We start from the raw sequence: 13886 nt of genomic DNA, 5'->3' as shown, positions 1-13886 counted from the left end.
TCGCTTTTATAAAGCCATGCCAGGGCTCTCCCTGGTTTGTCCCCTCCTGCATGCTGCCTCTCTATATACTTTTTATAGTTGAGATTGTACAATCTCTCCCAGTGACCGCACATTTCTGTTGCAGCCTGAGTATTGCTTCATTATCTTCCTTGGTATTACCTCCCCTTCTTAACACTATTTCTAGCTCCGTTTCCGCATCTTGTAGTTCGACTAAAATCCCTCCTTGTACTCCCTTGGACTTAACTATAGCTATCCCCCCCCCCCATCTACAACTTTAAAGGCTTCCCAGAGCGTGCCCGCTGTCTCTACACTGCCAGTGTTGATCTCAAAATAGCTTATTATTTCCTCCCTCATGTCCTCCCTAAAGATAGTATCTTTCAACGCCTCTGCTCTGAGGAGCCATGTCAGTATCTTTGCTGTCCGGGGTCGGTATTGCCATGTTAGCATCAACGGAGAGTGGTCTGAAAGGACCCTCGCTTTATATTCTACCTGCGCTATTTCTATCATTAGGTCTTGTGTGACGAACACAGTACAGCCTGGTGTGTAGGTTTTGGGTGGCTGAATAGTGAGAGTATTGTCTATCCTGCAGATGGTGCGAGCTCCATGCATCCTCAAACCCGAAATCTGTTAAGTGACTGCAGTGTCCTAGCAGCTAGAGTGGGTCTATCTATTTTGCTATATGATGTGTCTACTTTCGGGTTTAGTACACGGTTAAAGTCTCCTCCCCAAATCACAGCCCCCCCTAAACTCATGCTGAGTTTGCTATATAGGCTTCTAAAGTATGCCACTGTGTCCTGATTCGGGGCATATGTGTTTATAATAAATATTTCTTTGTTTTCCACCAGCCCTTTTATTATAACCATCCTCCCGTCTGCCTCAACTGTGGATTGCAATAGCTGAAACGGGACATGCGGTGCAACCCAGGTAATCACCCCTCTAGCGTAGGCCGAATATGTTGCGCCTACAACTGTCCCCCTCCACTTCTTCCGGACCACCTCCAGCTTTTCTTGTGTGAGGTGAGTCTCTTGTATCAAGGCTATGTCCATCTTCTGCCTACGCAGGTACATCATAACCTTATTCCTTTTTAAATAGCTATTGAGCCCCCTAACATTCCAAGCGACTACTTTAAGGTCTTGCATAACATATTTGGTTCCCGCTCCTCCCTCCGCAAGTACAGTCCATCTCTAAGTTCCTCCCCCCTTACATGCAGGCTTGTTTTCCAATACAAACTTCCCTTAACTATAACCACTTCCCCTTCACCCCACTCCTTCCCACCCTCCTCCCTTCCCAACCCCATCACACTCCCCAACTTATCCCCAACTCCCCCTCTCCCACCTTCCCTCCCCACCTCAACCTACACTTCAACCCCCACTTAACTCTACCCCTCCCCAACTGTTGCCCAGCTCCATCCCTGGATCTCAGGCACCCCTGCATCTAGCCGTTTTCTGACTGTTGCCGTACTCGCGGCTCAGCAGGGAAATAACACCCTAGTGGCGGTCCTACTATTCTAACACCCGGGGGTAGGGTATCTCCATCCAATTACTTCTTTCTTTTGATCAAGCTAAGCGCGCCTAAAGCCGCCCATATTGCATTGCACGTTCTATATTCCAGTCCCACGTGTTCTAATGTCTCATGTTACAGTGTCTCATTACTATAACTGCTGGCCTTGCCATTGTTATCTTTTCTACTATCTCCGCTCCCGGCTCCCCCCGCTCACCTTTAATCACTTATCGTGTTCATCTCGGCCCTGCTCCTCATCTCGTTCCTGACAGCCAGGTGCGTCCAGCCATGCGGCCACGTCCTCCGGGGTGTCAAAAAAGTATATCTTGCCTTTGTGGAAAATCTTGAGTTTTGCGGGATACAAGAGCATGTATTTAAATCCAACTGTGCGCAGTCACCTCTTGATCACCACATAGCTGTAGCCCTGTCTCTGTACCAGCATGGTGTAATCAGGCTATGCAGTGATGTTCGCAGACGCTCTCGCTATCGTCCCTCCTTTCCAGAAGAATTCCAAGATCTTCTCCCTGTCCCTGCAATTTAGGATCTTTGCTATAATTGCCCTTACGGGGGCTCTGGGTTGCGGTTTCCTCATCAGGGCCCTATGCACACGTTCAACTGCGAACCCTTGGGAGAGCTTTTCTGCTCCTATTTCTTGTATAATCATGTTCTCCACATAGAACGTGGGGTCTTGGCCGACTTCCCCCTCCGGCAGGCCGACCATGCGTATATTATAGCATCTCGCTCTTCCCTCTGCTTCTTCTGCTCTGTTTTCCAGGTTGACCACCTGCTGCTTCAGTATGTGGACTTCTTTGTCATTGTTTGTGCTAGTGTCCGTGTTGATTTTCACCGCACTCTCTAGGCCACTAGGTCTCTTCGCAAGCATTCTCACATCTTGCCTCAACAGATTGACCTCTATTCCCAACGCATCTGTCTTCGTTTCTAGCGCAGTCCTCAGATCTGCCATCGCTATTCCCCACGAGATCTTCAGTTCCGTGGTGGCTGTTAGGATCAAATTGTTCTCACTTGACGATGCCACAGCTGCGGACGCAGTAGCCATACCCTGCGTTGGGGTAGTGGGGGGCTGCTGTGGATTAGCAAAGATATCCATTGAGGGCTGCCTGCCCTTGGTTTTGCCTCCCCTCACAGACATTTTCCGCCCTGTTTTTGCTCCAGGATCCATTTCGTCTGCAGCAATCAGGTCTTTTGCCCCCTCGCAGTTTCTTCCCGTGGCTGAAGGCCTCCCGTGGCACAGCCCGTCGCACTGTTCCAGTACTCCTCCATTCTAGATTCAGTGACTCCGTCCCTTTGTTCAGTCACTTAGCGGCCGCAACACCGTAGCCATTTCAGGGCAACCACCTCAGGTTTCTGTGCTGTTATCATCTCATTGCCCACCTGGTGTGTATTCCCTGCACGCCTTCCGTGCCCAGACAGTGTTCTTATTCCCTCTGTTATTTAGTGCTGACCCTGCCTTAGGGCCGGTGCACTGTTTTACTGGCCGGTGGGCTAGGTGTTACCTGTTCCAGGCTAGGGGCACTGCAGAGGCTCCTTGCACTCTGCCATGGGGTTTCCTTCCTTCCTTTCAGCCCAGCCGTGACCACAATGTTATTTTCTGTCTGAGGGGTATCTCTGTGTTTTATCCCATTCACTGCTGGCGTGCCTCCCGCCGTGGCGTGGCCCTCTGTCTCTTGGGGGGCCTCTGCCCTGCCGTGCCCAGTCCTCACCTGTGCATTCCAGGCGCTGTCTCTATGTAAGCAGCTTTGTCCCAGTGTGTGCCTGCAACGGTGCCATCTCTATGGTATTTTAAGGTTAATGCCTCTGTCTCACAGGCCTCTTGCCAGGCTTTTATTATATCTCTGCAATGTCTCTTTGCTACCGGGGGGACACTGTCCTTGTATGAGTGGTGCCTTGCAGCAGCGCTATGGCCTGTAGTTTACATGCACTGCGGCAGGGTTGATGAAGTTAGTTCTCGTTTGTTTACCTTTGTGCGCTCGTCTCAGCAGTCAGCCCTTTCTCCAACGCTCCCAGCGTTTAAGCAACGGTGCATCCGCATATATATATGCGGTGTGCGCACTCCACCTTTGCTGCTTCCAGCATGGAGGCGCACACCTGGTTCAACCCCCTGACTTGTACGTCGGCTCCGGCGGGCTCCTGTTGATCATGTGCAGCCACGTACCGGCTGCCTTAAGTGCTCCCTTGCTCCCCGCCAATCATATCCTGTGGCACCACTCTTTGGCACCGGAGGCTTGCCCCCTCCTTTAGTGCACATGCGCCCGGGCCGACCCCCTTGTCTATACAGGGCCGAATTCATTCCCCCGGCCCTGCCACTGTATGCTAACCTCCTCTGTTTCCTGCAGTCTGCAGCGCCGGGTCTCCACAACGGACTTGCAGCAATATTTCGCCGTGCCTCAAACACTGTATCAAACCAGTCATTCGCCTTCAGTGCGTTCTAGCTCGCCGGATTCATACATATCCCTTGCGCTATGCAGTGCTTGCTGTCCTCAGTCCATCTGATGCACTGGCACATCCCTTTGTTCTCCTGCATCCGCCATCTTGGCGTCGTCCTCTCCAGGTTACGTCTTCTTTCATGTGGCCATATCTGTGGGCTAGATCATCCGTTTCACTTCAACATGCGCTCATTCTGCGCTCCGTTTGCTCCGACAGCTGCATATGCCTTTTCAATAATTCGAGCCTCCTTTTTCAGCCTCGCGCATCAGGATCACCGTCGGATGTATAGGAGCTCATGGGAAGAGTTGCCTACTCCATGGCTGTTGGGCCACACCCCCCTGGATCCACATTCTTATCCTTGCACCAGTTACTGAATTTATTCCAACTACACCAGTACAAGGATTTGGTTGCTGGCCGTCTGGCCGAAAGCAAAATCTCCATTACGTCATCCGGGAGGTCCCAATCCTTGTATCCCAGCCTCTCAGAAACCGTGCGTGAAGGTTGAGTGTTTTGACCTCTGGATGGAGAATGCGACCTTCCTCTTGCGAGATAACATCCTCTCTTTGTGGCAGACATATTGGAGGGCAGATGGACATGTCCAGAAGGTCCCGGTAACACGTCACCCTGGCCCAATCCGGAGCAATTAGGATTGTGGGTTTCCCGAACTTTCTCAATCTCCTGATCACGTGAGGAATGATGGGGACTGGAGGAAACGCATACAGGAGTGTAAATTCCCAGTCCACTACAAACGCGTCTCCTAGAGCTCCTCTTGGGGGCAATTCCATGGAGCAATAAAATTCGCACTTCCAGATGGTACCGGTCGTGAAGAGATCCACTTGAGTGGCTCCCCAAAGGATGAAGATCTCTTAAAGGACTTCCTGAGCTAGTTCCCCACTCATGGGAGACTGTGCTCTGCTTGCTCAGAATGTCTGCGGCTGTGTTTTGCTCTCCGGCTAGGTGAACTGCTGATAGAGAGATCCCTTCTCGTGTTGCAAAGAACCAGAGCTGCATTGCCTCTCTGCACCGTGGTAGTCACCTTACACCTCCTTTCTTGTTGAGGTAGTACATGGCCACTGTGTTGTCCGTCATTATCAGGACATTCTTTCCCCGTACAGATGGCAGAAAGGCCTTGTCAGGTTTCCTTCTCTTATTCAAGTTTCCTTTTTATTATTATCCTTTTCAGATTAGCTTTGTGTGGGTAGGAAGTTTTCCATTATAGTTGGTTAGGCCTTAACTTGTTGATTCAGAATCCTGGTTCTGACCCAAGGCAAGATGGAGCCTCACAGTGACAGCTCTGATTGGCTAGAAGACAATGCTGAACAACAATGAACATTCTAAACTGTCACTCTGTGCCTTTCATCATCAAAACCCCATCTGAGAGGACGTGTTCAGTGGCTGCTCCTGCTTTAGTATTAGGCCTGGTGGATTTTATCCTTCAGATCTCAGCAGTTGAGCGGCTACTTTCTTGGGGGTTCAGGAGAAGTCTTCAGCTGGCAGGAATTCGTTTTGAAGATAGGAAAAGCAGGAAATCTTTGTGAATTCGCTCAGGAGATAAGTGACTTTATTTCTACTGTAAATCTGTTCATCTTAATAACATTCTCCTTGAAAATTCGTTAAAAGTAGTGTTTCTACTAAAACTATTGAACTATCGGAGTGCGCTTGTGTTTCCAGTGCGGTGTTCCTTAGCGCGAGATTTTGACTGTCGCGTGCGTATTCAAGTGAGCGCGTGCTTTCTAGCGTGTGTATGCCGAGCGCGAGTAGAGGTTGGTCTCGTGCCATTTTAAACGCGCATGTGTTTTATTGCACGGGTGATCCTTTGCGCGAAGAGCTATACGCTGCGTGAGAACTACAAAGCGCATGTGAAATACAAAGCGCGTGTGAAATACAAAGCGCGTGTGAAATACAAAGCGCGTGTGATTTTTAGCGCGGGTGTACAAAGCGCGTGTGAAATACAAAGCGCGTGTGAAATACAAAGCGTGTGTGATTTTTAGCGCGGGTGTACAAAGCGCGTGTGAAATACAAAGCGCGTGTGATTTTTAGCGCGGGTGTACAAAGCGCGAGAATCTGTTCGTCGCGTGCCATGTGAGTGCGCATGTGTTTTTTCCATCGCAAGTGATTTTGCGCGTGAGAATCACTTCGTTGCGTTTGAACTCAATAGCGCGGGTGTTCTTATTTCGCGTACCTCGCAGGAGAACATTATTGCGCGTGTGGACTATTGCGCGTGTGAATTATTGCGCGTGTGGACTATTGCGCGTGTGAATTATTGCGCGTGTGAATTATTGCGCGTGTGGTTTTTTTGCGCGTGTGGATTATTTTGATCGCGCGTCTTCATCCGTTTGCGCGTGTTCTTCAACCAGGAAGATTTCTATGTGAAGTTCATCAATAATTTTAATGGAAATAACCTGCGTGTGCAGTTAGCACGTGTTTCCTCTTTCTTCAAGGATTCAAAGACTCAAGATAATTATAAATAGTTTGAAAAGTTTTGAAATGACAAGAAAGAACATTTTAAAGACAATCTAATTGAACTACCAGTGCATGTTGGAAAAAAGACAAACAAAGAACTAAGACTTCCAGTTTTGCCTAATGTAAGAAGTTGCTGGGAATTTCAAATATCGCAAGTAAGAGAGATTTTCAGCTTCTTATCCGCTTCTCTAAGAAATTTCAAGAGAAGAACCAGGTAGGATTCTCAATTATTAGTTAAGGATTAATGTCTTCCCATTCATAAGGTTAAGTAAGTGAATTAAGGAAGTGTATATGTTATTCTTTATCCTCTGCAGGTTCAGCACTGATTAGCCTTGACGCAGTCTGCCTGGTGTTGTTTTGTTGTCCCATTCCCCCTTTCCCTTTGGGGTGTAGTTTACAGAGCTGTATTGAAAACTAGTTCTGGGAAATACATCTCAGGGGGATTGTCGGGGGTTCAGCAGCTTCCGCGGATATAGGACCTCTCAGCCTGACAGACCTTCAGTGCTAGCTTAATTGCCCTCAGCTCCAACAGGTTGAGGTGTAGTTTGGACTCTGATGGAGACCAACGACTGCGGATTGTCAGTTTGTTTTTGTGGGCTCCCCACCCCGTGAGTGAGGCGTCCGTCACTACTGTTATCTCCGGCCATGATTGCCAAAAAGATTCTCCCTTGAGAATGTTCTTTGCAAACCCACCATAGAAGGTCCTGAGCAACTCTGCTCGAAACTTGCAGTTGGTTTGACATATTCCCCCCGAGAATTGGGAACATTGAGTCCTGGGTGCCCATTGAAGGGATCTCATCCTCAATTGGGCCTCTGACACCAGAAAAATGCAGGATGCCATGAGACCGAGCAACCTCCGAAAATCAAAGTGTGGACGATGCTAGGCATTCTGGAATTTTGTTACCATCTGTTGAATGTGTTGAGCTCTCAGCTCGGGAGGCGAGGCTTTCCCTGAGGAAGTATCCAGGACTGCTCCAATGAATTGGAGTCTTTGGAATGGTATCATATGGGACTTCTTGTAATTGAGGGAGAAGCCCAGTCTGTGAAGGGAGTGACAGGTGATACTCAGATGGTCCTGGGCTTGTTCGTGTGAACAAGGCCCAATCAGCCAATCGTCCAGGTAGGGGTAGACCTGAATCCCCCCCTCTTCTGAGACTTGCTGCCACTGCCGCCATCAACTTGTTGAAAACCCTCGGGCGGAGGTCAGCCCGAATGGTAGAATTCTAAACAGATAATGACAACCACGAACCTCAGGTACTTTCTGTGCTTGAGATGGATTGGCAGCATTCTGAAGATCCAATTATACCAACCAGTCTTGGAGCTGGAGAACTTGAAGGATCTGAGAAAGGGAAACCATCTTGAACTTGTCCTTCTTGAGGAACTTGTTCAAGTTTCTTAAGTCCAAGATCGGTCTCAATCCTCCATCCTTCTTGGGAATGAGAAGGTAGGGGGAATACCAACCCTTGTTCCTCTCCGCTAGGTTCATGTTCTATTGCAACTTTCTCTAGCAGGATTACAATTTCCTGCACAAAGAGAGGATCTCGGTGGATGATCTTGAGGCCTTTTTTTTTTTAAAAAGGAAGGAAGTAACCTTGGGCTGCCATCGTTCAGATGGTGAGAAATTCTGCCTCCTACCGGGGTCTTGTGGGTCAAGGCCTCAGAGTGGCTTAGAGGCAGCTGCATTAGCGGCTGAGGGTAAATTTGTTGCTGCTGGGGCTGATTTAGCACCCCTTCCTCGTCCACCACGAGGGAGTCCTTCTTTGTCCCCTTTGTTCGGCCAGTCCTCTTCCTCTACCAATTGAGGAATAGAAACGAAAAGAACGACCATTCCAGGAAGATGAGCCTGAATAGGGTAGTTGAGGTTGTCGAATGGAGGTGCTAAGAAATGAAGCTGTCACCTTGGAGGTCTGCAGCTTCTCTAGACTCTCATCCTCCTTTCTGCCGAACAACCATGAGCCGTCAAAGGGCATGTTGAGCAGTCTGGCCTGCACGTCCGGTGCAAACCCCGACTTCCTCAACCACGCAAACCTGCGTAGTATGGTGCTAGCAGCCATGGATCTGCTGATGCTGTCAGCAGTATCCAATCCTGGCTGGGGACATTCTCCCATTGCCTCCTTTGCATCCTTAACTATAGCCAGGAAACCGTCTCATTGTTCGCCTTTCCGGGATGTGATCAGCTGGCATGGCAACACAGTTCCACAGGGTATAAGAGTACCCTGAAAGAGTACAGGTGACATTGAGAGATTTCAAGGGCATGCTGCCTGATGTGAAAACCTTACACGCTCAGGCATCTACCTTCTTGTCATCTCTATCTGGGGGGATAGAGGGGTAAGCAGATTGCCTGGTTGATGAGGCATCCTGAACTACCAAGCTCTTGGGTGTCGGGTGCTGTGTCAGGTATTCTGGATCGCAGCTGGAAGGCCTGTACTTCCTTGCGAAGTTCCTGTTAACTGCAGGCCCAGATTCCGGGGCATCCCAATTTGCAGTAAACTTCCTCGGAAGGGCGAAATTGGGTCCTTGGTACAGGATGTCTGTCATATCATCCTGTTCACACGTAGGGGAAGCTCTGCTCCAACCCACATATTCTGTGAGCCTATTCATGAGATCTATATAGGTGGAATAAGGGTCAGGCCTGCCAAATTCCAGTTCTGGCGAAGTGTCAAGACCACTAGCTGACTGGAGAGAATCATAAAGGTCTCTCATTTTGGATTCTTGATTAATGAGCTCTTCAGGCGCAGAGTGCCAAATTGTAAACCCAAAAGGAGGGAAATCCTCTTCAGAGGGCTGGTCCTCCTCATATGTTGACAAACTTAAAAAGTATTTTTTTCGGAACAGGTTTGTAAACCTTATCCTGAATGGGCAAAGGCTTTGACAAAGTCGAAGTGGCCGTCGGCGGTGTCGAAGACAGCTTTGAAAATTGCACCGGTTTACTCGGTATCGCCTTTAACGTCGAGATGATGGGCTCTGATAGAGTCGACAAAGCCATCTAGTTCTTCGACGATTTGCGTTTCATCGCTGGTATCGAAGGAGTACTCGGTAACCGAGTCGATATTGTCGACGACTTCTCCTTGGGTCGAGAACTCTCTCAGCGTATTTCCGGCTTCATGCTCTGCTTCGAAGCAGTAGCCTTCAACTTCCCCGAGTCGTCTGAAGGAGTGACCAGGGCATGGCTCTTGCGCAATTCTTTCGATGGGGGTCGAAGCCGCTTTCTCGAAAATCTGCATCATTTCAGATCTAAAAGCATCCCATTTTCTTGGGGAATCAGATTTTGTTGGGCATTTGATTACCTCAGTAGAGGAACCAGATGATTAAGAGGGAGACCTATGGCATCGCTTCTTCGTCTTCTTTGAAGATGAAGATTACCTCGATCGACTCCTCTTCGATTTCTTATGCCGGGAGAAGTCTAGACTCGCCAGACTTTTTTTCTTTCTTCGAAGAAGACTTCGAAGCCACCCTCCCCACCGCCAATTTGCCCCTGCACACTCAGAACTTTCTCTGGCATGGCCTGACAGGACCCGCAGTCATCGGTACGGTGCCCAGAGCCCAGACACCACAGGCAGATGCAGTGAGGATCCGTAATAGACATCTTTGACCCGCAGTCATAGCATTTTTTAAACCAGACTTTAGGGTCGAAGGAGTCGAAGATGAAGACATTTTCTGTGAAGAAAACTGAAGCGCGCTGTAAAATGGAACTGAAGCCAAAAAGGTGCTGTATGAGCTATTTATACCGATGCCGCTCGACGGAGGCCCTCAAGGGACATGGACGCGACAGCATCGTATACAGCGCCCTTTGCCGAGAATTTTTTTTTCTGGAGAAGCAAAGCTCGGGAGATCCATCACAAGATGATGAAAACGTGGGCGGACACAATCCATTCGAAGTAGGATTTTTAAAAAGCTTTGGTAGCACATTGGACAAAATATATGAGTATTTGGCTACCAATGCAGTAAAAAGGCTACAGGATGATGTGGTGAAAAACAAAACAAGTGGCTACCACAACCCTAAACACTTCTGGGCAATTAAACACCCATGCAAAACTGTGTTAAAAAAGCACACGTGCCCAGCTACCATATGGCCAAGTGAGAGGAGCACAACAAAAAGCTCACTGACAGCAAAAGAAAATTGAGAAACCATAACAAACCAGCAAACCAATTAGGGAAAGAAGTTAGTAATAGGAGCCTCAAATATGGAATTCTGATCAAACAGTCATACAAAATTATTGAATTGCCATCATCGAAACTGCTCTTACATTCTGCTGGCAGACAGGGTTTATGGCCACTCAGGTTATATTGGTGGTTTACAGCAACTACCGACTTATGTCATGTAGTAAACGTAAGAACGCTTGCTTTTTTTTTGTAGAACATGCTTCTCAGGTGTTTTACAGGTCAAATTATCCTTCATACATCTGAAGTTCTGTTTAGATCTGCTTTAACACAAATTTAATTAAATTGGAAAGCATACTCCCAACCAATGATAATTGCAATTTATAAAGACACACAAATGCACTTGCTGCACTCATATCTTATTTAATGCATCAATTCAAAATAAGAAAAAGGGAAAACACCGACATTTGATTCACATGGCAGAGAAAATCCTTTTCACCCCTCAAACCTGGTTGCATATGTTTAATATCACCAATATAATTTAAATATCCTGGTGACTTTGTGCAGTTACTTAGTTTGATGTTTTGGCACAGTATTGCACGCCATGCTGTACTGCTTGGTCACATTCGTACAAACTAATATTTTAAAATCCACAATGCCTTTCAAATCCTGTAATAGGTTTGTCTTCCTTACCTAGTGCTACACCGAATGATTCAGGAAGAACTCTTGGGATATTTTCCAAAAGGCCACCTCCGGTGATATGTGCATAGGCTTTGACATGTCCTGAACGGAGGACTGGTAACAGTGCCTTACTGTAGATTTTAGTTGGAGTGAGCAACAGATCTCCTGCAAAGAAAAGCAGCACATTTTAAGGCTTAAGGATGAGTACCATGTTTTCAATCATACATTGTATCCAGTCTGGTGCAAATATATAGAAAACGTAAAATATGGTCAATTGAAAGCATAAAGTTTATGTCACAGGAAGGGCGCTATAAAGGCGTTTGAGAGCACTCAACCTAGCAGCAAGGTACACACTGAAAGGCAAGGACTATACCTTCTAACAGGCATTATGTCATAGTTGGGGCCATCAGGACAGTGATGCAACATGGTGGGAGAATCTTTAGTCCACTAGGGAAGTCTGTGGGACTGCTGATTTGTTGGAGCTGGATCCCTACATTCGGCACAGACCATGACCTACTGCATCAACAGTTTGTGGCTGGAGTATCTAATGGAAATATTAAGTGGTTGGGGAGGTCAGCCTTTATTGCTCCAGTAATCTCAAGAAGCCACCATAGCCTTTTTTTAGAATGGACTACTTCAGGTGATGTTCCAATGGTCATCCATGACCATACATATTTATGATTCATCTTAAAACTCCAGCAGAGTGAAACATGTGGTTGCCTATTCCGTTTCCTTAAATATGCAGACAGACAACAACTAAACCTACCGGAAACAGGAGACTTCCTCCCAATTTTAGGTTAGCTGGTTAAAGGTTTCCTGGTGATGACAACATGGCTGTACATAAATTGGTTTGCTTTGAATTCTAAAAATAAATCCTGTTTACCCAGAAGGAATTAGAAAGCCCTACTTCTACAATCTTGTGCGTCGGTAGCTAGGCAACTAATAAGGTTGTAGGATTAAGAGTATTTTCTTTACACCAAAGGTTCATCAAGATGTTATGAAGTACACTCCACGCTGGTGAGCAAATTGAAGTTCTTTATTGTAAAAGTTCACACAAGTATCAGCATAATAGTGCCGCTCTGGAAACTCTTTGCTCACAAACCTCCAACAGACCACTCTGGATTCACATCACGCGTGAGTTCACTCATGCTCATATTCCTGAGTTACCCAGACAAGCGCTTCCACTTACAAAGACTCATCCAACAACACTCTTCCTTATTATTGCTTGTGTAACAAGTCAGAAGGTGCGTTTAGCTTTTACCGCCGTTATCCTTCCCAAGTTCCGAACCTGGCCACCTTCAATACGTACACCACCATCAAGAACTCAATTTAGTGATTGAAAAAGATTTCATAAAAATGACAGAATAATTAAACAAAGAAATGGAAAATATTACTGGATCGCTCATCACAGAACAGATTTGTGAATCTAAGGACCTCCCTCAACATCGTACAACTCTGCAGAGTAAACAAAAACTGTCACTTTCATGTGTTTTCCTGTCCCACATCTTCCTTATTCATTGTGCCACAAACACATGCCATCCTTATTGCGTCCATAATACTCCTATTCACCCTCTCCAGGGCCCCATTGGAATCCAGGTGATACAGTGTCGTTCACTTGTGATGAATTCCTTGTGGCTTTAACTAGTCACCCATCATCTTCCCTACAAATTGGCTCCTATTATCAGGCAGCACGTTATTGGGATACTGCTCTCATTCAAACGACATCCCTTCAGAAATTCCGAAATTGTACTTGCCCAGGTCTTTCTCACCTCACAAACTATCTCTACCAAACAGGAAAACAGATTCACAAACCCCACAATAAATGTACTGTGACCACCTCCTACATCCACAGGTCCCAAAACATTCACTGTAAATTCATTCCAGACCCCTTTTGGTGTTCTAGAATTAACCATCGGCTGCGCACATGCTACTACTCCTTTCTCTGTCTTCTCACATTCAATGCACTCCCATAGTTTCTCATTCACAGATTTATCAAAACTCTGCCACCAAATGTCATCCTTCAATATCGCTTTAGTACTTGCAGTTCCAATGTGTCCCATAAGAGCTATAACTATGAATTTGTTTTGTTAAATGTATTTGTACCGCGCATCGTCACCAACAGAGTTGGTCCTGAGGGGCTTTGGCGGATCTGCAAACGAGAAGGAGGGATGGGTTAATAGGTGAAGCAGGGGTAGGATAGTTAGAGGAGTGGTTTTCTGTTGGCAGCTTCAACTTGGTACACACCGGGTGCTGAAGTTTGGTGCGAGTATCGGATCGATGTCAGTTCTTGTTTGCTGTTGGTGCGGCCTATGTGTTCTTGCGGTGTTGTGATGTGCGTGCGGTTAGTTGTGCTAGAGATGGTTGTGTGAGATTTTTGAGTGAGGTAAGTCTGCAGAAATGCAGATTTTATTTTTAGTGGGTTATATGAAGTTTAATATGCTAACATTGAGAACTCTGAGTGTGGCGCTCGCTAATCCTCCCAATCCCATCAGGATGGGCAGAGGGGTTTACCCCTGGAAGGGTTTTAAGTTTGTGTGAAGCGCTCCCTGTGCTGTTCTAACGCGCTCTGTAAGTGTTCCAATTCTGATGGAGTGAGTGTTGTGGGTTGGATTTTAGTTGGTGCGATGCGCTCGCCGTTCTATTCTAGCGAGCTCTGTAGGTGTTCTAATTCGGACGGATTGATTAATGTGGGTTGG

The 13886-nt window shown here is 47.0% G+C and overlaps 1 protein-coding gene across 3 annotated transcripts in view; it reads right to left on the bottom strand.

The window, feature by feature from the left end:
* GART (phosphoribosylglycinamide formyltransferase, phosphoribosylglycinamide synthetase, phosphoribosylaminoimidazole synthetase) overlaps positions 1 to 13886 on the bottom strand; it is a 1418226-nt gene that overhangs the window by 346255 nt on the left and 1058085 nt on the right. For all 3 annotated transcript variants that reach the window (XM_069636266.1, XM_069636265.1, XM_069636267.1), the window contains exon 16: positions 11203 to 11355. In XM_069636266.1, coding sequence (XP_069492367.1) covers positions 11203 to 11355 — 153 coding nt within the window. The remainder of the gene's footprint in view (positions 1 to 11202; positions 11356 to 13886) is intronic.

This window comes from Ambystoma mexicanum, chromosome 7p, assembly GCF_040938575.1.
Source record: "Ambystoma mexicanum isolate Mex_15411 chromosome 7p, UKY_AmexF1_1, whole genome shotgun sequence".
Classification (NCBI taxonomy): domain Eukaryota; kingdom Metazoa; phylum Chordata; class Amphibia; order Caudata; family Ambystomatidae; genus Ambystoma; species Ambystoma mexicanum.
This window is presented reverse-complemented; position numbering and strand designations above follow the sequence as displayed.